Raw genomic sequence first — 26,892 nt, 5'->3', positions numbered from 1 at the left:
CGTTTCCTGGTGAACCTATGATCTTCAGCGTCTCCGAGGAGCTGGGTGGGTGGTCCAGGCCTGGCGTGATGGGCAGTTGTTTGGCAGATGAAATTGAGGCCATCTCTGGCCATTTGCTGCTATTGCTTTTTAAAAATTTAGTGGATTTTACTTCTGAGCAGTTTTAGGTTTACAGAACAATGGAGCAGAAAGTACAGAGGGTGCCCATCTGCCCCTCCCTGACCCTGCAGCCCCCATGCCAATTTCTCCTGTTGTTTGTGTCTTGCATTACGGTGGCATGTCTGTTACCATTGAGATTCTATTGATACCTTCCTATTAATCGAAGTCCATAGTCAACCTTAGGGCTCACTCTTGGTGTTGTACATTCTGTGGGTTTTGACAAATGTGTGATGTTGTGTGTGTGATGTTGTGTGTCCACTATTACACTCACTTGCAGAGCAGTTTCATTGCCCTAGAAATCCCCTGTGCACCACCTGCCCATCCCTCCCTCCCTCACCCAAGCCCTGCCTGCCATCACTTCCTTCGGCATTTGTCCTGCTGCTGTCCTGGAACTGCTCATGCCCTGGAGCCTGAACACAGGCTGTATCCACCAGGTGGCAGTGACCAGCGCAGCCCTGGCGCTCACCTGGATGTGTTCGAAGGAGTGTCGTTGCAGTGCTAGGAGGAGGGATGGCCTGGAACAGAATCTGTGCTGGGAAGGCCTTGGAGGAGCTGGAGGGGTAGAGTCTAGACACCTCCTGTCTCAGAGGAGGAAACTGATGACCAGAGATGGGAGGTGACTTTCAAAAGACACAGCTGGTTAGGCAGAAATCTATATCCAGGCCTGCCTCGCTGAGAGGGGAGAGGTTCAATTTATCTTTTTAAACAAGAGTTAAACTTATAAAGAGACCAAAAAACAAAATTGTAAAAGAGCTAGCAGCATGGCTGTTTCGAGTGTCATCAGCCTGTCTGTGAGGGATTCTGGCTGGTATGAGGTTCTGGAGGGGCGGCATACCTGCCAGGCATCTTCACATCCCACCTGGCAGCTGCCTGCAGAGTGGCCCTGGTGATGTGGCCTGGAATGGAGAGTGGCAGACACCTTCTCCCGGCCTGGCTGGTCTCCACGCATCTGCTGCTGGCTAGATGCTGGCCGGCGGCACCTGGAGCCCCTCCGTGCAGTGTCCACGCCCGTCAGTCTGGAGAACATGACGGGTTCCATGGCTCCTGGGAAGTTCCTGGAGCAGCTGCTGCCTGCATGGCTGAGATCACAGGCTGAAGGGCTCTGGGGAAGTAACAGATTCACACACGGTGAATGACACCAGAAAGGGATTTGGAGCACGGGCTTTGTCCTGTCGCTGGAGACAAGATGCAAAAGTGCCCACAGAACCCAAGTCAGAGCATGGCTTTGTAGAATTATAACATTTGCTACATGCCAGTATAGCCAGGCCCATGTGAGGGATGGCAAGCCCATCGCAATCTTGCAAGAGTTGCTGTTACCGGCTTATGTAATGGAAACGTAAACTAGAAAGTCAGAAGCAGCTAGAAGAGCATGACGTAATCAAAAGAGACCTTGGTTAGAAGTTGCAAGACCAGGATTTGGTTCTGGCTGAGTCACGGCTCTACCATGTTGTTTTGAGCAACTTGCTTGAATCTCTGGACATCTGTTACCCCACCTGTAACACAAGGGCCTTGGATAATTTCTGAGACCACTTCCATCCTAACACCCCGTGACTGCCCAGTTCTCTGGGTTTAGGTGTTAGAGATGAGGGCATCCGCAGCAGGCCTGGGCCAGTTGGGAACAGGCACCGCTCAGCAGGCGGCTGGGGCGGGTGGTTGTCCCCAAAGGTATAATTGCTATTCTGGGTCTGGGGTGGCCTGGGGACAAGGCCAAACTGCCCTGCAGGTCAAAGGGCCAGGGCAGGAGATGCGGGGGGTGAGAGGTGAGGAGGGAGGGAATCACCACATCCTTGTGGTAATAAAGAGATGTGATGTTCTGTGTTCTTAACTCTATGCATATTTCTGGGCACAAAGTATGGAGAGGGGTCAGAGGGCTTCAGCCAGGAGAGGAGAACAGATGGTACCCATTGTTTCACACTTCTGGTGACACCTTGGGGACAGAAGGTCAGCTCCTCTCTGTTCCCTGAAATCTACCTGCACAATTTCAAAGCTCATCTAACACAGGATTTTTCGGACTTTTTCACCCACAACACAATAGGAAGTACATTTTATTCCGGCCCTGTACAGCGGCTCATGCCTGTAATCCCAGCACTCTGGGAGGCCAAGGCGGGTATATCCCTTGAGCCCAGGAGTTCAAGACCAGCCTGGACAACATGGGAAAACTCCATCTCTACTAAAAATAGGAAAAAGAGCCAGGCATGGTAGTGCACACCCATAATCCCAGCTACTTGGGTGGTTGAGGCATGAGAATCGCTTGAACCTGGGAGGCGGAGGTTGAAGTGAGCCAAGATTGCGCTACTACACTCCAGCCTGGGTGACAGAGTGAGACTCTATCTCAACAAAACAAACAAACAAACAAACAGGCCGGGTGTGGTGGCTCACGCCTCTAATCCCAACACTTTGGGAGGCCAAGGTAGGTGGATTATGAGGTCAGGAATTTGAGACCAGCCTGGCCAACATGGTGAAACCCCACCTCTACTAAAAAATACAAAAATTAGCCAGGCATAGTGGTGCACACCTGTAATCTCAGCTACTCAGGAGGCTGAGGCAGGAGAATCACTTGAACCCAGGAGACGGAGGTTGCAGTGAGCCGAGATCGCGCCACTGCACTCCAGCCTGGGCGACAGAGTAAGACTCTGTCTTGGGGAAAAAAACAAAAGGTACATTTTATTCTATGTGTGTGTGAATCATTGAGACACAGGCTTCATGCAACCACGAGATGCATTCTTATTGTAATTCAGTTGTTGGTGGTTGTGCAATCCACTAAATTGATTTCATAATCCACTAACAAGTTGGGACTGTCAGTGTGAAGAGCTGTGGCCAGATGCTTCGGGAGTGGCCGGCTCACCCCGGGATGGAAGTGAGGAGACACATGAAAGGTCCTCTATTCACCACGCTCAGCGTGGGAAGCCCTGGCTTGCTTTTTAAGTCCGTGGTATTTCCTCCTTCCTCTGAACTCCCTGTACCTTTTGATCTATAATGTGCCTGGCACAGAGCAGGTGGGTGAAACAAGACGCAGTGGAAGGAACCCTTGGGCACCCGTAGAAAGTGTTGGGGAAGAATCTTTTGCTATATGGCTCTGTAAATATGGACAGTTGAGATTCTGAAAGCACTGACGTGGAAGCCTTTGCAGGCCTCAGCTCTGGGCCGAATCCCAAAGCCACATCTTGGGTAGCTGTTTGGGAGCAGAAATGAGGTCCCTGAGCCCTCGTTCAGAGGTGTCCTCTCTCACACAAGGGCCTCCTACATAGAGGAGGGTGTGTCTCCGAGCCAGCCAGCAACTCCGTGACCTTACAAAAATGTCCCCGGGGTGCCCAATTTTATTGTAGTTCACGGTGTCCCTCCTGCAGTTTGTCTTCAAGCATTAACCAAAACTGCTGGATGTGTACCCAGCGGGGAGTACCAGGCGGCGGTGGGGGTGGGGGGTGGCAGGAAGCTGACTGTGGGGGAAGCCTCAGATCTGACCAGGGCCATTTGGGCCTATGCGGCAGAGGTCAGGCCGGGGCCATCTCACTTTCACCTCGTGGCTGGTTTTTTCCTCTCTGAAGTCTGGGCAGCCGACGACTGGAGGGTGTGGCTGCAGCTGGCGGCCGGGCAGGGTGTGGGGCCTCGGGGCCTCTCCCTTGAGTCTTTAGTGCCCACGGAGGGCTCTATGCTGGTATTAGCTGGTGGTTTGGCATTTTATTTGTGAGCCAATAAAACCTCCCCAGAACCCCAGAGCTGGCCTCTTCACACCCTGTCTTAATAGCATCATCATGTCAGAGCTGAAGACAGCCCTGGAAGTGAAGGGCTGTCTCTCAGTACAGGGGCTGGAAGTGGCGCATGAGGACATCATTCCCTTATCCCGAGGTCTTGGTGTTTACTGGCCCCTGGGCCATCCTCAGTCATTTACGCCCCAGCTTATGACCACTCTCCCAGTGTCAGCTCTGTAAGGGGGAAGGACAGAGGCTCATGGAATCCAGCCCTGGGAGGAGCCGGTGACTCAGGGGTGAATGAGACGCGGTCCTTGCCGAACTCCAACTGGGTGTGGAAGGAGACAGGTCCTCAGTGACAGGGTGACAAGATGCCGTGACAGACACTTGCGTGACTGTTACCCAGCTTGCAAAGGCAAGAGGATTGCCCCGCTCTGCTGCCAAGGCTCAGAGATGAGGCTAGAAGGCGATCGTGGTGCTTTTCTAAACCTGTGATTGCCCTTCACGTACCATGAATGTTCTCTGACAGTCAAAGGAGGGCATTTGGCTATTTCCTGTTGTTCTCCAAGCACTGCCAGGATGATGGCCCTTCACATCGGTCTTTTTCCTCTCGTCCAGCTGGGGCCATTGGGTGTCTCACTGGGGCCTGGGCAAAGTGAAGGCTCCATAATGTGGACAGAGATTCATAGTGTGGACAGAGAGCCCAGCTGATGACTGAGTGGACCCCATCCATCTATGCAGGGAAGGCTGAGAGCTTCCAAACAGTGGTCTGCTTTTACCCTGGACTCTCCCCATGTCTGTCCCCACCAGCTGGGGTGAGGAGGCCTGGGGCTCTGTGTTAGGCGGGGTCTCCAGAGAAAGAAAACCAAGAGGAGAGCTCCAAGCATAGAGATCTCCTATTTTTCTTTTTTTTTTTTTTTTTTTTTTTTTTTGAGACGGAGTCTGGCTCTGTCGCCCAGGCTGGAGTGCAGTGGCCGGATCTCAGCTCACTGCAAGCTCCGCCTCCCAGGTTTACGCCATTCTCCTGCCTCAGCCTCCCGAGGAGCTGGGACTACAGGCGCCCGCCACCACGCCCGGCTAGTTTTTTGTATTTTTTAGTAGAGACGGGGTTTCACTGTGTTAGCCAGGATGGTCTCGATCTCCTGACCTCGTGATCCGCCCGTCTCGGCCTCCCAAAGTGCTGGGATTACAGGCTTGAGCCACCGCGCCCGGCCAGATCTCCTATTTTTCTTAATATACATATACTATATGTATATAATTACATATATATAATTACATATATAAAGAAAAATATGTATATTAAGGAGATATAATCACATATTAACTATATATAATGTATATAACATGATTAATATATACATATTGTTTTATATATATATATATATATATGTATGTATATATGAGATTTGTTTGAAGGAATTGGCTCATGCGTTGATTGGAACTGAAAAGTCCCAAATCCAGTGGGCAGACAGACTAGAAGCTCAGGCGGTCGATGCTGCAGTCATGAAGCAGAATTTCCCATTCCGGAACCCTCTGTTTTCCCTCTTCAGGCCTGCTGCGGATTGGGGGAGGCCCACCCACATCATTCAGCATGATCTGCTTCACTTCAGGTCACTGATTGTAGATATTAACCACGTCTGCAAATACGCCCACGGCAGCCACCTGACTGGTGTTTGATTGAATCAGTGGGTGCAATGGCCTCGCCAGGCTGACACATCAAATTAGCCGTTACCAACCCCACGATGGGATGTGGTCAGTGGAGCCCAGCGCTCCCTGTCCCATAACATCCCCTCCCCTGTCCCCTGGCTGAGGCCTAGGGTGCCACCTGTGGAGACCACAGCTACTCCGGATGGAGGCGGCAACCTGCAGCCCAGGCCACACCCTTGGAAGGGAGCTGGGAGGCTGCCTGCTGCTGGTCCTCGAGAAGACGGCTGCATGGACCATGCAAACACGCCCCCACACCTGCATGTCCTGGGGCCTCCTGGGTACTTGCCTCCTTCCTCATGAACTGTGAGCTGACCCAGACTCCTGCAGCCTCCACCCAACCTGAGTCTCTAGGTAGTGCCCCTGTCCCCCACTCTCCCTCCTTCTGGGGGATCTCAGGCTGGAAGAAGACAAGCGTGTGTGGTTAGCAGAGGCTGGACTCAACCTGGCCTGGGAGCAGCTGCCTGTAAGAGCCTGCCCTGGGGCCCTGAACTAGGAAGGGGCTCTCAAGAATCCCACAGCACAAGCCCTGAGGTCAGGACGGTCAGGATGACCACCCCCAGCTGGTCAGAAGAGGCACTGCTGGCCCCTGCAGAGCATCCTCCACCACAACGTGAGGAGGCCAGTGGGGTCCCTCCAAGCTTCCGTGGAGGTCTGGTCAAGTAAAGGCTGCCCGGGGTGGGCAAGGAAAACCTCGGCTGCCCTTTGCACAAGGAGAGAGCCGGAGATTCCGGCAGCAGCCACGCTGTGATCCTCTTTAGAACTGCCGTGCATAAGTGATGAATCATCTTGGCTTTCACCTTGGGAAAGGGATAAAGACAGCTCTCTAGTTATAAGGGGGCAGCCAGTGTCTTTGTAGAAGCCTCTGAAACCTGATCTCAGGCCTTGGTTGAGCGTGAGCAACTGCCCTGGCTTCCGTGGGGAGCCACATGAGGGGCCTGGCTGCCCCGGTGATGATGCCTTTGTTGCTCCCCACGGCCTTCATCATCAGGCCCCAGTGTGCCCTCGGCCAGCGGCCCTTGCCATCCCCAGTGCCATGGGGGCTCACACTGCAGGAACGGCCTTTGATCACATCCTCTGGTCTGGTTTCCACCAGTCCATGATAAGAAGGATGATGGCTTATTTTACACACTGGAAAGTGGAGGCTCCTGGTTTTCAAGGGCGCACTCCATGTAAGACGTGAATGCAGAACTGCGGGGAGGATCGAGGACTCCTGGGCACTCCGGGCCAGGGATTCTGCAGCTATTTGGTTTTGAGCAAAAGGAGTTTCATGTCTGGTGCTGATATGGAGCTAGGGAAGCCCCAGGGGGCCTCGGGCCAGATGAGGAACTGGGAATACGGTGGAGCAGGGGACTTCCTCAAAGCCAGAGGAGGCTCAGGTTGCCAGACCCGGGGTCCTTGGCCTTGGGGGGCGGGGAGGGGGAGCCCCGAGGCAGCTGTGGGAACCAGGACCACCAGGTGAAGGAGCCGGGGAGGAAGGGTGGCCGCAGGAGTGAAAAACAGTTGGGTTTTTCTTTTGACATCGGGAAGTTGCTTAGGCTGCAGTGAGAAACTACTGTGTCCTCTGTGGAAAGTAAATGGCTCTGGAACTTCTCGGAGAGTGGAGCTTAGGCCTTCCCGAATTTGGCCACTGTCCCTCCCCTGCTGCCTGGTTCCAGTGATTCAATATTTGTTCCTTATTTTTCTGAGAGTGGTTATATAACATGAATGTTTTTCAAAGGCTCCAATTGACCTGGCTCTGGTCACCTCCTGCCGCCCATCAGTACCAAGAATTGCCCGTTTGGTGGTTTTGGGGATTGCGCAAGGCCAGCCTGTCCGGAGACACCTCCCCTGTGCCTCCCAGCAGAGGGGCCTGCTAAGGCCATCACCACTTGTGGTGAGCTCCAGGCCACAGTCACCACTCAGCCATGGTCAGAGCCTATGGGCCACTCCCCGGGCAGTGACTGAGGGCAGGCAAGGTGGGCAGGACAGGGTCCAGGTGGGAACTGCGGGCCTCGGGCCTATAGCTGGAGATGCCACACGCAGCTGTCCCGGGGTCACTAAGCATCTGATAGAACCCACCCAGCACTCGATCCCACAGCCCAGGCCCTTAGGATTGAGGGAGCTGAACAATCAGTTGAGAAACCTTAAGGGTTAGAACCTAAGAAGCGTATCAAGACACATGTGAAGATGGAAAGGCAGAAATGCCACGGGGTCCTGGCCATTCACCTAGATAGCGTTGTGAAGGCAGCGGAGGAAGCTCCTTCCTTCCCCCGCAGTGCAGGCCCCAAGACTCCACCCGAAGGCCCCTGTGGCTCTGAGAGCAGTGGAGAGTCTTTGGTCGTTTGAGAGTAGGAGGAAATTATTTTGATGATGAAGATAGGAGATAAGAATGTGCATCTTATTCTGAATCTAATGGGGTTCCTTTACAGTGTTCCTGATCTCACCTATTGTTGTCCAGTTCAGCAGGTAAAAACAGAGAACGTGTGAGCTAAAAGGCGTCTTCACAGGGTCTCTAGTTCAACCCTCTCATTTGACAGATGAAAAGCTGAAGTCCAGACATGCCCAAGATGCCCCAGATTGCAGATCACAGAGCTGGGGCTCCGGCTCAGCCCTCGGCTCCCTCCCCGCTGCAGGCTGTGTTCTCGCGGGCCTGAGGGACACAGGGGCTTGAGTATGCCAGGCAGGGGCCCTGGCCCCGGCGGACGCACGGCCCAGCAGCTCCAGATGGTGCTCTCTGTGCTGGGGTCGGCTCAGCAGGAGCGGAGAATGCAAACCATCCTCCATGTGTTGCTCCCTCGGTTGGAATCAAACAGGAATGTTGTATCATGATCCTGATATTTGAAACCTCAAGTTTACCCTGAGGTGGGGGCCATTGTGGGCCCCTGCCACTGGCAGCCTTTCTATTTGTCCTGTATTTGCACTCTTGTCTGTCTTCTTTCTGGGGTATCCCAGCTGCATCAACAAACGAGTTCTGTAAGACAAAACATCAGAAACGCTGGAAGGTCAGCACTGCATCTGATCAATACACACTTAGCACCTGCTGTCAGGGCTAAGATGTGAGTAAAACCATCCCCATCCTTCAAGAATACACAAATGAGGTGATTGCAAACGTTAGAAAGTCTATTATCCTATGGGGAAATATTGGGATAAGTAGGGGACCGGGGGCAGGAGGAGCTGTATATGACTCCAAAATGTGGATAGTGCAAGAACGTGAGTGATTGCATTTGGTGGTGGGATTTTTTAGACTTTCCTGTTCCTTGCAACACCAGCATGAGTTACTTTTAGTTAAGAAGAACTTGAAGAGAAAGTTAGTATGGTAAGCTGTCTGGGGAATGAGTCACAGGACTACACAAATCCTTATGTATCCCTCCTTCCTTCCCCTAAGGTCTCACTGTGCCAAGGATACTTGTTTTAGGAAGAAAAGCTCTCTTCTTATAGCCTCTGATGCCAAATTGTTTTTCTGTTACTGGAACTGAGCCACTCCAAGGAGGAGGTGGAGTTTCATAGAAAGAGTTCTGAGCTGGGAGTAGGTGGACCTGGTTCCAGGACATGCTTTCTACTGTCTGATTCTCTGGCACCGGGCAAATGACGTAACCGCCCTGACCCTCAGTATCTTCATCTGTAGTCGGGGATGATACCGCTTTTCTTTCCTACTTGTATGGGTTGCTGTAAGGACCACATGAGACAACAGTTGGGAGATTTCAGAAGGACATACTAATGTCAGATTAATGATGGCTCTGTTGTTAATACCTCACTTTTTTTGTGATAGACTTTTGGGTTTTGCCTGGATTTCTAAGGTGGTGAGATGGATAACTGAGTTGCTTTTTTTTTTTTTTTTTTTGAGGCGGAGTCTCGCTCTGTTGCCCGGACTGGAGTGCAGTGGCCGGATCTCAGCTCACTGCAAGCTCTGCCTCCCGGGTTTACACCATTCTCCTGCCTCAGTCTCCCGAGTAGCTGGGACTACAGGCGCCCGCCACCTCGCCCGGCTAGGTTTGTATTTTTAGTAGAGACGGGGTTTCACCGTGTTAGCCAGGATGGTCTCGATCTCCTGACCTCGTGATCCGCCCGTCTCGGCCTCCCAAAGTGCTGGGATTACAGGCTTGAGCCACTGCGCCCGGCCCTGAGTTGCTTTTAAGGTCTGCTTACATCTCAGGAATTCTCTCGGATTTGGGGCTTTTCTCTTTGGTCCTGATGCTTTCCTGACAGGTGACTTTATCAGTCCAAATCCTGAAAATTAACTTTTTTATCTCCAACACATGTGGTCAAAGTCTAACTGACATTTTGTGCAGCAGATGAAAATCAGAGTGCTAAAGCTGGCTCTTGGCAGAAATCAGGACTTCAGCATCTCTTGGTGCCTCAGTGTTGTCCCCTAAATACCCTCCCAGTCCTGTGAGGGCCTGAGTGGCCGGCGGACAAGGAAGAGGAAGTGAAGGACTGGAATAGGAGTAGAGACCGGTAGTGGGGAAGGCCCAAAGCTCTGGCAGGAGTTTTAAATTTAGAAATCACAGGAATGGGGCAAATCCAGGAGCTTGGGCCTTCTGGCATGTCACCTAAGAGGCCAGGTCCTAAGTATTCTACAAGCCAAGACTCTAGTTGCCATAGTCGCAGTTAGAGATTTTCCCACACCGGCCCCAAGGTACATGATGTTTGCTGGTGAGCTCTGGAGATGAGAGCCAAGATTAGAACACTGGGACTTGCTGGGAGGTGGGATTGGGGGTGGGGAGCCTTCCAGCAAAGCCTGCCATCTGTGCCAGGGGACTTCCCTGTCGGGCTGCATGACCGGGCAGGCACACACACCTGAGTCCAGCAGCCACGCAGCAGGCCACAATGTTGGACTTGACTTGATGCTTTCATACTCACTCTGGCCTGAGACACCTGCACGGGACCTGCCTCCGCCACTCCGGGCAGCTGCCTGGGGCCCGTGGGCAGCCTGAGCTAGCAGCAAGCCCTGCATCCTGCCCTCAGCTCTTTTACACCATTTTGACGTGAGTCCCTTTGAACTTCCTCAGCCTCAGTTGTTAGAGCAGGATGCTGCTTAGGGTTGCATGAGGAGCCAGCGAGGATTTGTGAAAAAGCTTCTGCATGTGGAAACTGCTGTTGCTGAACGAATGTTAGAGGGTAATGAGAATTTGAAACCAGGGAGGAATGTGCTCATTAAAATGGGCGATAAGAGACCCACCCTGGTCCCTCGTCACTTCCTAGTGAATTGCAACTGCGTGTGGCCTGATCACTGGCCCAGTGGCACAGACTCTGTGGCCCCCATACTTGCTGCAGGCACAAAAGGGTGCTTGGTCGGGGAGTTAATTCAAACATGTCTGGAACCTGCTGCCTGCTGGGTACAGTACGAGGCCAAGAATAGACAGGTGGGTAGATTTCCTCTTGCCAGCGATGGATTCAAAGTCTAGTTAGAGAAATAAACTGATAGATGAGGATAACACAGGGTTATGAGTCCGGTAATAAAGGTGTGTCTGAAGTACTGTGGGACACAGTCTAGAATAATAAGAGATAATTAATTCTGTCTGAGGGTGACTCTCAGCAAGAGAGTGTATTTGAATTGGGCTTTGCAGGACACATAGGAGTTTACTTTGTGAGCCAGGATTTGGGGGCACGGGGCAGGAGGAGCAAGAGAAAGGAAAGAGAGCTCAGAAGAAGGAAAGGGCTAGGGGTGTTTGGTGAACAGCACCAGGGTGGTTCCTGCATTGCTATGGGCTGGGCTCTATGCTGGGGGCTGGGGATGGGACCCTGGAGCTGTCCCTGAATGGCGAAGTGGGGGCAGTTCACAGGAGGGGCGGATGGTAGCCACGAACAGAAGTGTCTGAGGAGTTAAGACAGCATTCCAGGTGGGATGTCCATGGATGCATAGGTGTTTGGAAAATGACAAACCCTCTGCCTGGGCTGTTGCTGAAAGGAGGAGACAGGAACAGAGAACATCAGAAATAAGGCTGCAGAGGTCAGCTCATCTGTGGGGCTTGGGTTGCAGTCTGCAGGGCTGGCTGGGAGCTCCTGACTGTGTCTGAGACTCCCGAGACTCCTCCATGGGAGGCACACGGCTCTCCAGCTGGGCTGTGATAGAATTTCCAAATGCCCTCGCTGTACCGAGGCCAGTGCATCTACCCACGTTCCCCAAGTGATCTCAATGTGCAGCCAGGGCTGAGAACTTTGGAGATAAACACCACCAGAAAGGCTGAGTCTGGAATCTGCACACCTGAGATCTCACCAGCATGTCTCAGTCAGTCAGGCCTGGAAGCCATTGCCGAGGTGACCATAGAGTCTAAGGCTGGGGCCTTAGCAGGGGACTGATGTGATGGGGCTCACCCTTTCAGGGGTCGCTCTTTAAGCAGAGATTTGGAGCACAGATCCAAACGGGTAAGGCTGAACGATTTGGACAATAATTAGGTGGCCCAAGAGGGAACTGGGTGAGAATGGGTATAGGCCTGGACCCCCGGGACAAGGACATGGAGAGAAGGGAGTGGGTTAAAAAAAAAAAAAGGTTAAGTACACAGAACACTACAGAAGGAAATGAAAGATAGAAATGAAAGAACACAAACAGATGAAAACACATCCTATGTGCATGGATTGGGAGACGATATTGTTAAGAGGTCAAGACTACCCAAAGTGGTCTGCAGATTCAGCGCAATCCCTATCAGTTTTCCCAAAAATAGAATAATTAGTCTATCCTAAAATTCACGTGGAATCTTAAGGGACCCTAAATAGGCAAAATAATCTTGAAAAAAAGAAGAAAAAAGTTGGAGGTCTCACATTTCCCAATTTTAAACTTACTGTAAAGCCACAATAATCAAAACAGTGTGATACTACCAAAAAAACAGGCACGTAGACCAATGGAATGGAATGGAGAGCCCAGAAATAAACCCTCAAAGATATAGTCAAATGACTTTCCATAGTCACGCCAAGACTATTCAATGGGGAAAGGACCATCTTTTCAACAAGTAGTGCCGAGAAAACTGGATATCTACATGCAAAAGAATGAAATTGGACCCTTATGTTTATACCATATACAAAAATTTACATAGATCAAAGACCTAAATATAAGAGCTAAAACCATAAAATATAAAACTCTTAGAAGAAAACATAGGAGAAAATCTTCATGACACTGAATTTGGCAGTGATTTCTTGAATACAACACCAAAAGCACAGGCAACAAAAGGAAAATTAGATAAATCAAAGACTTCTGTACATCAAAGGACACAGTCAGCAGAGTAAAACAGCAACCCACAGAATGGGGGAAAATATTTGTAAGTCATGTGTCTAACAAGGGGTTAATAACCAGAATATATAAAGAATTCCTACAAGTCCACCATAATCAACCCAATTAAAAAATGGGCAAAGAAGTTGAATAGACATTTCTCCAAACAAGACAGACAAATGGCCTGAATAGACATTTCTCCAAAGATGATAGACAAATGGCCTGAATAGATGTTTCTCCAAAGATGATATACAAATGGCCAATAAGCAGATGAAAAGATGTTCAACATCACTAGTTATCCAAGAAATGCAAATCAAAACCATAATGAGATATGAACTCACACCCACTTAAGATGGCTATCAGAAAACAAAGACCAAAGATAACAAGTGTTGTGAGGGTGTGGAGAAATTGAAACCTGGTGTACTGTGGGTGGGAAAGTAAAATGAGGTAGCTGCTGCAGAAAACAGTTTAGTGGCTCCTCAAAAAATTGACAGTAGGATGACCTGATGTCCAGCAGTTTCACTTCTGGGGATACATGAAAAGAATTGAAAGCAAGGTCCTGAAGAGATAATCTTTTTACACCTGTTATATTGGTTTGCTAGGCTGCCATAGCAAAGCACTACAGATTAGGTGGGGTGGCTTAAACAACAGAAATGTGTTTTCTCATGATTCTGGAGGCTAGAAGTCTAAGATGAAAGTGTCAGCAGGCTTGGTTTTTCTGGGGCCCATCTCTTTGAGTTGGTGGCTGTCTTCTCCCTGTGTTTCCATGTGTGGTCTCTGTCTTGTAGGTGCCTGTGTCCTAATCTCTTCCTGGAAGGACACCAGTCATATTGGACTAGGACCCACCTTAATGACCTCATTTTAAATTAATTGCCTCTTTAAAGACCTTATCTCCAAATACAGTCACATTCTGAGGTCCTGGGGATCAGGACTTCGACATATGAAGTTTTTTGGTGGGAAGGGAGACACTAATTCATACCATAACACTCATACTCATAGCAGCGTTATTCACAATAGACAAAAGGTAGAAGCAACCCAAATGTCCATCAGCTGATGAATGCGTAAGCAGAATGTGGTCTACTCATACAATGGAACATTATTCAGCCTTCGAAAGGAAGGGAACTGTGGCACACACTACCACGTGGAGGAGCCTTGAAGACATTATGCTAAGTGGAATCAGACAGTCACAAAAGGACATATACTGTCTGATTCTACTTATTTGAGGTACCTACAGTGGTCAGATTCAAAGACATAGGAAGTATCTCTTTGCACTGGGGGGAGGGGGATGGCGAGTTAGTGTTCGATGGGGACAGCGTTTTGGTTTGGGAAGATGGAAAGGTTCTAGAGATGATGGTGGTGACGACTACGCAGCAATGTGAATGTTCTTCCTGCCACCAAACCGCACACTTAAAATGATTGAGATGGCAAATACTATGTTATGTGTATTTTACCGCAACTAAAAACTTTAAAATAAAAAAGAAAGGTTAGAGATGCAGCTCTGCTCAATTTGAGGATGACTGGGCAGGTTTCTGCCTGGTGTGGAGGCGTTCACAAGGCAAGATTCAAGAGGAAGAAGGGGCAGGGCTGTTTCCGACGCAATAAGTGTGTAGTGAGCTACTTTCCCCCAATCTGTTTTAGACTCTGTTTTGGCCACGATGTCATTAGACTCTGCTGATAGTTTTGCCTCAGCCGCCACCCCAGTGTCACCCTCCCCATCCCTGTCCCATCATCTTCCCAGGCAGACACATGGCTCTGGACCCATGTTCCATGCTGTGAGGTAAAATCATGTCCATCAGCAGAACAGTCTGAGACGGGGCTCTCCTCCCTCCACCCTTTCTGCCTCCCTGCCTGTCTCCTTTAGTCCCAGCCATTTCTTCTTTCTTCCTTCCCTGGGGTGATGGGAGGTTGTGGCTGCTCCTGGAAGTTTGACTGCACATTCTGGAAGCAAATGTGCATGGTGGTCAGGGGCTTTGGGGGCTGGGTGTGGCTAACACATCCACGTCCCTTATTCATGGTGGATTTGGAGGATAAGGACTCGGGAAGGTGGAGGTGACACCCACAGAGTTCCGTGCAGCCCCTGGGTCCGAGGGCCACTGTCACTGACCATGTGCTCTCTGTCCACCCCAGGACCTGAGCTCCTTCGCCATGCCACTCCTGGACGGAGACCTGGAGGGTTCCGGAAAGCATTCCTCTCGAAAGGTAAGGCCTCCTTTCCGGAAGTTGCTCACAGCTCACTTGAGGTGCCACGGAGGCAGGCAGAGCCTGAGACCACTTCCACCTGTGTGTTCACCCACACGCCCACCTGCATGCCCGCTTGCATGCCTGGCCATAGCTGAGCCCATCCTGAGACAGCTCACCTACCATGGCCAAGCCTGGCGTATCAGCCGGGCTGTCCAACTGGAGAGCCTCCTGGGCTTCACTCCTTTTACTGCTCCTCGCATGGCACTGACTGTGGCCCACTAGACCCCCCTAATGTGGGCAGAGGCAGTGGAGGAAGATGAGCAATGAGCTAAGCCCGGTGGAAGGTATCGGTCCCTGCAGACCATCTGTGGTCTTTGGGCTGAACTCGACTGGCAGGACTTTGCCCTGCTGTCCACCAGCACCCACCCCCAGCGCTGGGCTCTTTCCTTCCACCTCGTGTTGCACCCTCTCCACACGCTTTTTTCTCTCCTTCCACTTTTCCTTTTCTCTCTTTAGCTCCTCGCTGTCCCTCCCCTACTGGTGAATTTCCCTCCCATTAGGAAACCAGTGTCTCAAGGAGGTTGTTGACTGTGTAGGGTCAGGTGGCCAGGAAAGAGTGTGGGGTGGGGTGGGGGGCTCTGGAGAGGGAGGCACAGCATCAGGTGAGGGTCAAGGTGGCCATGGCAGGGCACAGAGGTCCAGGCTTCTTGCAGGTTTCTCCTGCAGCCAGGAAGTAAGGGTGGGCGGAGGCCTGGTAGGGGACATGCTTCCTGGCATTCTGCCACCCACAGACCCCTCCGGCAGGTGACAACAGACAGAGCTAGTGATCTGGGGGCTGCGTGCAGGATCTAGGCATGGGTTCTGGGTGCCGGCCAGCCTGGGATGAGGGCAGGAGTTCCCATGCTGGAAAAAGCAAATCTCTTTAATCATTTGAATTACACACAACTGAATCAAATTGGTGTCGGCCTGTAGCGCTGCATTGGTGCCAGTGCCCTCTCCGCCCTGTCCTCAACAAGCAACCTTATTAGCAGCTCTTGTGGCCCATCCAGCAAAGACTGACAGGGAATGGCCTTGAGCTTCTGGGCCAGCAGAGAGTGGAGTGGCAGGAAGGGGCCACCAAGCCCAAGCCCCGTGCAAGGCTGCAGGACCGGCCCCACAGGCGCTGGGTCATCTTCCTCCTGTTTGACTCTGCAAAACCCTGCTTTCCAGTGAAAACCTTGCAGAGAAGATCTGAGACTGCGGAAGAGACATACAGGCCACAGCCTGGACCTGGCCCCACCTTCCTCTCCAGCAGCTACGTGACAAATAGCCCCATAGGCAGAGCTCTGCTCCGCAGACGACTGACTGCCTGCTCTCCATTAGCTCTGTGGAGCCAGGCACACACTTGGGAGTCTCGTCAATACCCGGGGAATCATCCGATTGCATTCACCAACATATCATTTAGCTATAGCTTGCCCAAGAGCAAGGGCTGAGGCCCTGTCCCTGGTGGCTTCAGCCGGTGCCTGTTATCTGCACCACCACACAGCTCACCTCAGCAGGCCTGTCCCACCGCCTGGCTTTCCCACTGTCTGGGAGTGTGAGCTGGCCCCCGAGGCTCCTGGTGAGAGGGATCAGGCAGGGCCCAGCATCCACCATGCTTCGGCTATTTTCCAGGGACAGGACTAGCAGGGCTGCTTCCTAGGGCTCCCTCCTCGGCCCTGATCACTGGGCACCCAACTCCACTGGCCTAGATTCAGAATACAGAATGGAACCCCATTCAGGATAATCCTGGGATCCCCCTTGCCCATCATATATGGTTAAATTGGCCTTTCGTGACTGGTTCTCTAGGGGCTCATGGCTCAACTTCCCCCATGACCCCCACCCTCATGGTGGCCCAAGTGAATGGTCCTCTGTCTCTGTGCTTCACACGCCTTCTCCTCTGTCTCTGGGCACTGGATGCCTCCCCGGCCCTGTCATCACCTCTCTGAAGCCCAGCTAGCTGTCAGGGCCTTCTCTGCGTTGGGGCCTCTGTTGAGGGGCAGGTTTCAGCTCTGGGCCCTTTATCCATCTGCATGGTGCTTATGGTGCTTCGGCCTTGCGGGCACTCTGCAGGCTCTCCTGGGGCCCCGCTTCCCTGTGTGTCTCTGTTTCCCTGTAGGACTGGACGTTTGCATTGTCTCGGCCCTCTGCCTCAGCTCCCCAGCAAGCTCGCTCTGCGGTACACAGAGCACATCCATGCACCAAGTCCGGGCTCACCTTTCCAGCAGCTCCAAAATCCCGCCCCTCCCTGTGGTCCTCCCATGTGACCTCGGCTCCTCTTCTGGTTCGTACCCTCCAGGCTGCTGTCATGATTGTCACAGCCCTGGGAACGAAGCTTAGAGAACCAAGTCGTTGTCCACATTGCGGGAAACTGAGCTGTGACCAAACCCGGGCCTCCGCCCAGGACCAGCTTGTTGTATCACTTTGTGATAGGACCACCCTGGTCCCTGTGTGTGTTGTTCCTGCTGGCTTCTCTCAGCCCCCACCCCACCCTAGATCTGCACACACAGCACCCACCTCTTGAAGAATAACCTTTTTTTTTTTTTGAGACAAGGTTTTGCTCTGTACCCAGGCTGGCTGGAGTGCAGTGGTGTCACCTTGCTTACTGCAGCCTCCACCTCCACCTCCTGGGCTCAAGTGATCCTCCCACCTCAGCCGCCTGAGTAGCTGGGACTACAGGCCACCACACCTGGCAATTTTTGTATTTTTTGTAGAGACAGTGTTTTGCCATGTTGCCCAGGCTGGTCTCGAACTCCTGAGTTCAGGTGATACACCCACCTTGGCCTCCAAAAGTGCTGGGATTACAGGTGTAAGCCACCACCCCCCGCCTGAAGAATCTCTTGTTTGTAAATTTATTCTCAGGATTTGTTCTGATTCCCATAGTTAGGTGGAATAGTGGCTAAATGGAATATTCTATAAACAGAGAATCTAAATGCTTTTCATATTAAATGGTCACAAAAAAAATCAGCTGGGCGTGGTGGTGATACCTGTAATCCCAGCTACTCAGGAGGCTGAGGCAGGAGGATTGCTTGAGCCCCGGAGGTGGAGGTTGCAGTGAGCTGAGATTGAGCCACTGCACTGCAGCCTGAGCCACAGAGGCAGACCCTCTCTCAAAAACAAAAAAAAACAAAAAAGAACTACACAAAAAAATAAAAATTCAAACTTCTTTATAGCCAGGAGAATTTGAGTTACAAGGTCCTACAGAACCACACTCTTCTTCCTGCCAGGCCCACTCACGAAGGTGTCCGCGCCAGACCGAGCCCTGCACCTCCACGTGGCGGCGCCGGCTCTTTGGGCTGGAGAGGCCACGCAGGGAGGCTGTGCTGCGCAGGTCCACGCCACGGGCATCCTGTCCTCCCGGGGCTGCGGGCTCGGGGCTTGGGCCGCCCTCTAGTGGCGGAAGAACGTCCCCAGGCTGCGGTCCGGACAGCGCACCCCAAAGTGGGACAGAGAGACCTCGAAGTGGCACCGAGGCTGCCTGTGGGGTGTCCTGTGCTCCGTTTTCAGCGCGGCCGCCGGAACGCAGCATTTCCCACGTCTGCTCTGGTCCTGGCACCCTGTGAGCCCTGCGGACGAGTTACTCGCCCTTCTTACTTCTGAACTGGGTCATCTCTGAGGTCCTTTCCACTCCGTGTAGCTTGCAAGTTTCCCAAGTGGTAGGGCAAGAGCTGTTTACCACGCCCGTGTGCTTCCTGGCCTCACATGGCTTCATCTGATGTTTAAGCAGCCCTCGAGGTGAAGGCATGACCATCCTCATTTCATAGGTGAGGGAGCTGAGGCTCCGTGAGACCAAGTAACATGCCCAGGTTGGCTCAGCAGGTGGCAGAGCTGGGGCCAAATACAGGCACCCAGAGGGAGGGTACGAGCTCCTCCACGCACCCAGCAGGAACACGGCTGCGGACACGTGGGATGTTTCTCAAAGTCTACTATGAGCCCTGTGCCTTGGCTTAAAGTTACGGGGTCTGATAATTTTTTAAACCATGACTAGAATTTTAAATCGTCAGTGAAGTGAGTCTCAGAGGTGTTGGGCTTTGTTAACTTTCTTTCTTTCTTTCTTTCTTTTTTTTTTTTTTTGAAGTGGAGTCTCCCTCTGTTGCCCAGGCTGGAGTGCAATGGCGCCATCTTGACTCACTGCAAACTCTGCCTCTCGGGTTCAAGAGATTCTCCTGCCTCAGCCTCCCAAGTAGCTGGGATTACAGGTGCCCACCACCAAACCCAGCTAATTTTTTTTTTTGTATTTTTAGTAGAGATGGGTTTCACCATGTTGGCCCAACTGGTTTCAAACTCCTGACCTCAGGTGATCCACCGCCTCGGCCTCCCAGCATGCTGGGATTACAGGCGTGAGCCTGACCTCAGGTGATCCGCCGCCTCGGCCTCCCAGCATGCTGGGATTACAGGCGTGAGCCTGACCTCAGGTGATCCGCCGCCTCGGCCTCCCAGCATGCTGGGATTACAGGCGTGAGCCTGACCTCAGGTGATCCGCCGCCTCGGCCTCCCAGCATGCTGGGATTACAGGCGTGAGCCACCGCGCCTGGCCAGTCTTGTTAACTTTTCTCCTGACTTCTGTCGGCAGCCTCAGTCTTTCAAATGCTGAAGCAGCTTAGAGGTGAAAAATTCATCTCCTAGGACTGAGGTCCCAGGATGGAGTTCTAGGCCCACTCTGTTCTGGAACATAGGGATCTCATAGGCAGGTAAGAGAACTGCAGTCCTGTGTGGTCAGACCTTGGCTGGACGTGAGGTCTTGAGAGGTGAAAGCAGGCAGGCCTGTAATAAAGGAGGGAGATGCTCATTTTGAGCTCTGCTTCTCTTCCTCCCCTCGACCTCCTGGAAGCCCCTTCTAAGGAGTGGGACAGGATGGTTAGTGGACCTCCAGGATGTGGTGCTGCCAGCCTGTGAGGGGTTGTCCTTGGGGCAGGTGCTACCTGCAGACCGTTCAGTGGCCGCCTCTGTGGAAGAGCTTAGGGCTGTTTCTCGGGGAGAGTACTATGGGGGGCCTGCGTGGTGACAGGGGACAATGATGAGAAGTTCCATACAGGGCAGGAGGCAGTGTGTCCGGGGCGTGGAGTGACTGCATCCATTCATCTGTTTTTCTGCAGGTGGACAGCCCCTTTGGCCCGGGCAGCCCCTCCAAAGGATTCTTCTCCAGAGGCCCCCAGCCCCGGCCCTCCAGCCCCATGTCTGCACCTGTAAGGCCCAAGACCAGCCCCGGCTCTCCGAAAACCGTATTCCCGTTCTCCTACCAGGAGTCCCCGCCGCGCTCCCCTCGACGCATGAGCTTCAGCGGGATCTTCCGCTCCTCCTCCAAAGAGTCTTCCCCCAACTCCAACCCTGCTACCTCGCCCGGAGGCATCAGGTTTTTCTCCCGCTCCAGAAAAAGTAAGACCTTGATGCTATTGTTTCAGGTGGGTGCTGGGATGCTGGGGGCCTCTTCTGCAGCCAAACATCCATGGTGGCACCGAAGCTGCCAGGTGGCTGTGAGCGGCTTGGTGCTGAGTGCCTGTGTCTGTTTCTCCCCACCGATACCCCACTAAACAAGTCTGTCTCCAGAACATCAGTTTCCACCTGTCACTTTCTTCCTATGCCAGTCTATCAAAGCGTAATCCTTCCGGCACAGTCGTTGGGTTAACTGTAAATACCCGGATACTCACAGTACGGCTTGTGTGGACAATCGGATGACACACTTGCCTCCAGCCTTCTCTGGAGACTGCAGGCATGGAGCCAAGTTTAGGCCCTCACCCGGAGCCATGAGACCACACTGTTTTGGTCAGCCCAATATGGCTCCCGCTTTCCATGGTTTGGTACTTGGGGGTTTGACTACACCTGTTTCTGGCAAATCCTGACTTTTTCTGTTTGGGGCTCTGGGAATGGAAGCTAGGAGGGAGCTGGAGAAACGGAAGAAGGAAATGTGAGTGTTGAAGAAAGAGTTCCGTAGGCTCATGAGTGTTTGTGATCTGAGGATAAGGTATTTTCACTCGAGCACCGTCGATGATAATGTGAAATATACCACGAACTATAAAGTTCATGGCGTTTACTTTCTCCTTTCCTTTGTCTATTCTTTCCAGTTCTTTCTACTGACTTAGAACATTTGTACTGGGGAAAATAGTGATGTGGAAAACAAATTTGCCTTTGGGCAGCAAGAGGGGAGTTTCAGTGTTTCTGACTTCAAACTCTTCCATCAGACAGCATTGGCCATAGGATGAGAAGCCAGGTCTCTGTCAGCCTCGCTTCTTCATCCACCACCTTGGAGGTGGAGGGGTTCGTGCATCGTATTGTGTGTGAGTGGAGCAGATCTATCTCTTGGACAGATTTTGTACTTTGTCTTTCTACGTAAAACAAATGAAGGTGCTCCTGCATGTGGATTGTGTGTGTGTTCTGGGGGGCAGGTCCTGACCATTCTCTGCACACACCCCTCAACGCTGTGGGGTTGTCACAGTTTCCTTTAAGTTTGTGCACTTTAGCCCTAGGATGCCCCTTTCTTTCCCCATCTCTCTGTATAAACATCATCTAGAGATGAGGGCTCAAATGCTGTGCAGAGGAAGGAAATCAGGCCTGGCCTGATGGGAAAGCTGGGTGAGGGTTCCACGTCACACAGGTGGGATTTGTCGAAGAGGAAGAGGATGGGTCCACAGTTTGCCTTGTTGGGGAACTTGCGATGTTGTGTAGATCGAAAGTGCTGGAATTGGTGGATGAAAAGACAGAATTCCTACCTTCAAGGGCTCCTAGTCAGGGACAAGCAGGCTTTAGAAGAAAGGATGAGATTGTCTCCGTGGTGAGGCCTGTGCTGAGTTAGGACAGGGCAGGCTTGCTGAGCAGGGCAGACAGCAGCACAGGGAACCTGATGATTAAAAGGTGCCCAAAGGAGTGTCGGGGCTCTGAGCTGGCTCCCATGGGAAGGTCCTGAAGCTCTGGCAGGAACCAGCACCCTCTGCCTCCCTCTACATTGTTCTCCTGCACAGAGCCCTCCACAGGGGTGGGAGGAGAGGGCAAGAGGGAGGAGTGGGGAGAGAAGGAGGAGGGGCCCCTGCAGGCAGAGGGTCCCTTTTGGGAGCCCAGCAGTGGCACCAGAAGGTGCAGGAGAAGTTGTCTGGTCCCCGGGGCCTGGGCTGCAGCTCAGTACAGCATTCGGAGGGAGGTTTGGTGCTGCCCACTGTCCAGCCTGGGAAATGGCCTGTTCTTTTAGAAACTGAGTCCAGAAAGATCTCCTCTTGAAACCATATCAATTTCTTAAAGTATTCCTCCTTTTCACTATCTTTCATTGTTATTTATCCTCTTTCAAATGTTTTCTTCCAGTAACTGACAGAATTGCAGACAGATAATCAAAGCTAGAAGGGACTGTAAGGAAACCATTTATGGGGAAAGAAAGCATATGCATATAATAATTTGAACACAGCATATATGGGGTGTGTGTGTGTGTATGTTGGATTTGTATAGATGTATGTGTGTATGTATGTGCATATATGTATGTGGGTACACACATATACCTTTTTATTTTTTTAAAGGACGTGCATTGGACTGCTAGCAGCAGCTTCTAAGTGAAGAATTAAGAGTGGATGGGTGGAAGGAAAATGTTGCTTTAGATGACATTCCAATTTTTTAAGACTATCTTCACTTATCGGTAGTTAAAAATGAATACATCCTGAAAAAATTGTCAAGCTCCTAGACCTAAGCCTTGGGGCAGTGGCAAGATGTGGAACAGAAGTTGTGGGTGTTGGTAGCAGCGGGAGAAAGAGAGCCACCAGAAATGCCTGGGGACAGCCAAGGCCCCGTGCTCAGGCTTAAGGGCTGGCTGGGGAAAGCTGAGATGTAGCAGGGCTTGGAGAAGGCATGGGGAGAAACTGCAGATGGCTGAGTGTGGAGGTTCAGGCTGGGAGGTGATGTTGCTCCATTTTGCATTGCTATAAAGGAGGACCTGAGGCTGGGTCATTTATAAAGAGAAGAGGTTTATTTGGCTCATGGTTCTGCAGGCTGCACAGAGGCATGGTGCCAACATCTGCTTCTGGGGAGGGCATAGCCATCCGATGGGAGCCTCATGCCCACTGCACAGATAAAACCAATTCATCGAGACCGTGGTATTGTAGTAAAGTGTTTAATTAACATGAGGCCAGCCACATGGCAGATGGAGCCATCACTCAGGTCAGCCTCCCCAGAGGCTCAGAGCTTAGGGTTTCTATGGGCAATTTGATGGGCAGGGGGCTAGGGAATGGGTGCTGCTGATTGGTGGGGGACGAGATCATAGTGGTGTGGAAACAGTCCTCCAGCACTGAGTCAGCCTCTAGGTGAGGGCCACAGGGTCAGTTGAATCATGGGTCTGGGTGGGGTCCATTGGTTGCCAGAATTCAAGTCTAAAATCTTATCTCAGAAGACCAATTTTAAGTTTTAAATAGTGATGTTATCTACAGGAGCAACTGGGGAAGTCACAAGTCTTGTGACCTCTGGCCCCATGACCCTAGAGCAGTAAGAGATCATAGAAACTGCACCTGCATGTCCGCAGAGTTCAGGCCCCTCCCGTAATCCTAATCTGTGGTCTTTCATTCATCTCATGAAGCTGGTTTTTGGTCCCTGAGCAAGGAGGGAGTTGGTTTCAGGCAGGTACTATTATCATCCTTGCTTTCAAATTAAACTATAAACTAATTTCTCCCTGGGTTAGCTTGGCCTCCGCCCAGGTAATGAGCAAAGCCAGCCAGCCTATGAGGCTGGATGCAGGATGAAGTGAGCCAGGCTGGACCTTCTCCTGCTGTCATGGTCTCTGCAAAGGTGTTTGCAAGGGCTTCAGGCTGCTTCCACTCATGGAGGAAGGCAAAGGAAAGCCGGGGTGTACAGAGCTCACACACGAGAGAGGGAGCAAGAGAGAGGGGAGAGGTATTGGAGTCTTTAAAACACCCAGCTAAGACAGCAGGACTCACTGCTGCAGGGAGGCAACCCAGCCATTCATGAGGCATCTGCCCCCAAGACCCAAACACCACCCACCAGGCCCCACCTCCAACACCAGGATCCAGTTTCAACCTGAGATGAGGGGACAAACACTCAACCTCTATCAGAGGCAGATCCAAGACTCCCAGCACCTCTGGATCTGAGCGGATCCCAGCAGACCCTGTGCTCACAGGGAGGGAACGCAGGCATGGGCCTGGGGCGGACTCTGCCGATGTCCGCATGGGGTGCTGCAGCAGTGAAGAGCTAGAGCTTGGGGCCCAAGCTGAACCTGGCCATGGCCCCTTCCATCAGGGCCTGTGGTCTGCACAGGAGGATGCTCCCCAGACTCCCCTCCACCCTTTCCTTAAAGCCAGGGGCCGAGACAGGCAGGTGGAGTCGGAGAGTGAGCCCGCAAACCCATCTCCTGTACTGCAGGAGCTCCAGCTGCAGGCTGAGGAATGTGGGGGTTGTACCTTCAGGAGGCCTCACCCTGGCAGTGTCCAGCACCCAAGGGGTCCTGGGGATGAGGCTGAGGCTCAGAAGCAGAGACGGTGAGGCCCCTGATCCTCCTCAGCCATGCACATGAAGGCCTCACTGCTGGGTGGGGGCCCACAGTCCACTCATAGCTCCGCACCCCTGTGCCCCCAATCCACATGCTGGGGTATATGAGCCCCTCAGCTACCTCTCATTCCAGAAACCTAAAACTGCTGCTTCCTCACCAAGGGGGCCTGCACTGCCCAGGCTGGGCCTGCCATTTGCACCTTCCTCCAGGCCTGAGTGCAGTCTATGAGCTCGGTGAGCCTGCAAATTGCTTTTTCCTATGGCAGAAGTGCAGACAGCTACGAAGGGACCTGGGGCTGCCTGCTGGGGCCCGTATGCACCCAGGGCCTGGGCCCTCCCTTGGGACGCAGGGAGTCAGGCACTGCAGCTCTTTCTTGGTGGACGTGGTGGGACGTTGGGCACGGAAGATGAGCCTGACTCCTGGCTCCCTTTAGCTGCCTTTTTCTGTTGACTATTTCCAAGGCCCTTCAGTGTCCTTGGCTAGAAAATCCCAGGTTCACCATTCTGGCTTCTCAGGTACCATGGAGAAGGTAGAGCCTGTTACAGCCCAGTTTTGCCGTCGGGGTAGACAGCCAAGGGTCGGGCTTGGGAAGGCTATGGCATGGCTCTGAGCCGCTCACAAGGGCAAGGATTGATTAGGTTGGGGTGGGGGCATGCTTCTTCAGAGAAGCCCCCTGGGATAGGGAGTTCAGAACAGAGCAAGCCTGGTCCCCAGAGCATTGCTCACGTTGGTGCCCTTGAGACTCATCGAACCCATCTCCTTGGCTTTCCCTGAAAGAAGCCATCCCTCCCCCAGCCCTATGGCTGATAAGGCACGAAGCTCCAGGTCTCTGTGCTGTGGTGTTACTTGACTGGGAGGTCACCCTGAGCTCCTTCCAGATGGCCCTTCAGTTGTGCTTGGCATGAGGCTGGCCTGGAGGAGGCACAATCTGTCTGCTTTCCTCCGCACTTGAAAATCCATTCCTGGATCAAGGTTCCCAGACTATAGATTGCTCCCCCACTGCCCCAGAACTAACTTCATGAAATTGAGCCTGAGAGTAATGCCATCAGCCCATCTGGAGGGCCTCAGGAAGAAACAGCCCCATGAAAGCCACTGTGTCCACTGGGGGATGCCACGAAGACTTCGTTCATGACACAGGGCCCCTGGGAGGAACTTGCTGTCTGGTCTTGGTACCAAGAATAGCTGAACTTCTGATCAACGGGACTGCTTTTGTCTCTAGCAGACATGAATCATGTAATAGCACAGTTTCCTCTGTCTGCACTGGTTGCTAGAAGCCTTTGAACCAAATCTGGGCAAAAGGCATTAGGAATGCATTTCCAGCCTTTCTGAATCCAGTTTCGCTCCCTTTTCTTTTATATTCACAAGACTACTTTTTAATAAGCAGACAATGTATTGGAAGGATTTGGGGCCATTTATGGAATTCATAAAAGAGCTGAACCCTCAGGACTCAGAAAGGGAAGGAACCAGACTGGCCCTGAGGCCTCAGCAGCAAGAATTCTTGGATCTTTACAAGAGATCTAGAGAAGTCCTAGTCTGTGTGTCTCTCCATTTACTGTCCTAAGTGCCTTGTCGCAGGATATCTGATTAGCCCAGTTAGGATCCCTGAATCAATCAGGGTCAGGTGGGGGTTGGGGGATAGGATCACACAGGAGAAGCAGAATGACCAGGAACCGGGAGGCAGGGCAGGAAGTTCCAGGACAAGAGTGTTCCAGCTGGCAACCGAAAGGGGACTGTGGCACTCTGCCCTCCTTGGCCAGCATGTGTGCATGCAAGGATGCCCTCATCACACGTGGCCCAGTGAGCCTACATACAATTGTGTGAGCTGCTTCCCCGATGGAGGGTGATGCAGCGTCACATCCAGCCTTGACATTAAGGAGGATGTGGTTATGACCCCCTGTTTTCTGAGTCTTCAGTCTCAAAGTAATGCCCACTTCTCCTCAAGTTCTGTTTCCATCTCATCTTTCTGTCCTATAATGTATGGCCTACAGGACAAACGTAGAATCTCAAGTTTTGACAGACTCCTCAGGTGATACTGACATACACCAGAGCTTGATCAACACTGTTTTCCTTCTTTTTCTTTTTTTTGAGATGGGATCTCACTCTGTCACCCAGGCTGGAGTGCAATGGCGAGATCTCGGCTCACTGCAACCTCTGCCTCCTGGGTTCAAGCGATTTCTCATGCCTCAGCCTCCTGAGTAGCTGGGATTACAGGCTCCCACCACCACGCCTGGCTAATTTTTGTATTTTTAGTAGAGACAGGGCTTTGCCATGTTAGCCAGGCTGGTCTCAAACTCCTCACATCAAGTGATCTGTCCGCCTCAGCCTCCCAAAATGCTGGGATTACAGGCATGAGCCGCTGCGCCTGGCTGATAAACACTGTTTTCTATTATTAAGGGGAAAGAAAGCAGAAAGATGGAAATTATGATCACTATCATTTCAGAAGGAGAAATGAAAAAGGAAAAAGAGATAATTCAATCTTCAGA

The 26,892-nt window shown here is 52.0% G+C and overlaps 1 protein-coding gene across 2 annotated transcripts in view; it reads left to right on the top strand.

The window, feature by feature from the left end:
- The window catches only part of PRKAG2 (protein kinase AMP-activated non-catalytic subunit gamma 2), a 322,654-nt gene that overhangs the window by 70,486 nt on the left and 225,276 nt on the right, over window positions 1-26,892 (top strand). For both annotated transcript variants that reach the window (XM_030932276.1, XM_030932275.1), the window contains exons 2-3: window positions 14,866-14,937; window positions 20,034-20,313. In XM_030932276.1, coding sequence (XP_030788136.1) covers window positions 14,866-14,937; window positions 20,034-20,313 — 352 coding nt within the window. The remainder of the gene's footprint in view (window positions 1-14,865; window positions 14,938-20,033; window positions 20,314-26,892) is intronic.

Source organism: Rhinopithecus roxellana, chromosome 6 (genome assembly GCF_007565055.1).
Source record: "Rhinopithecus roxellana isolate Shanxi Qingling chromosome 6, ASM756505v1, whole genome shotgun sequence".
Taxonomy (NCBI): Eukaryota; Metazoa; Chordata; class Mammalia; order Primates; family Cercopithecidae; genus Rhinopithecus; species Rhinopithecus roxellana.
Note: the sequence above shows the minus strand (reverse complement) of the source record. Positions and strands in the feature narration are given on the sequence as shown.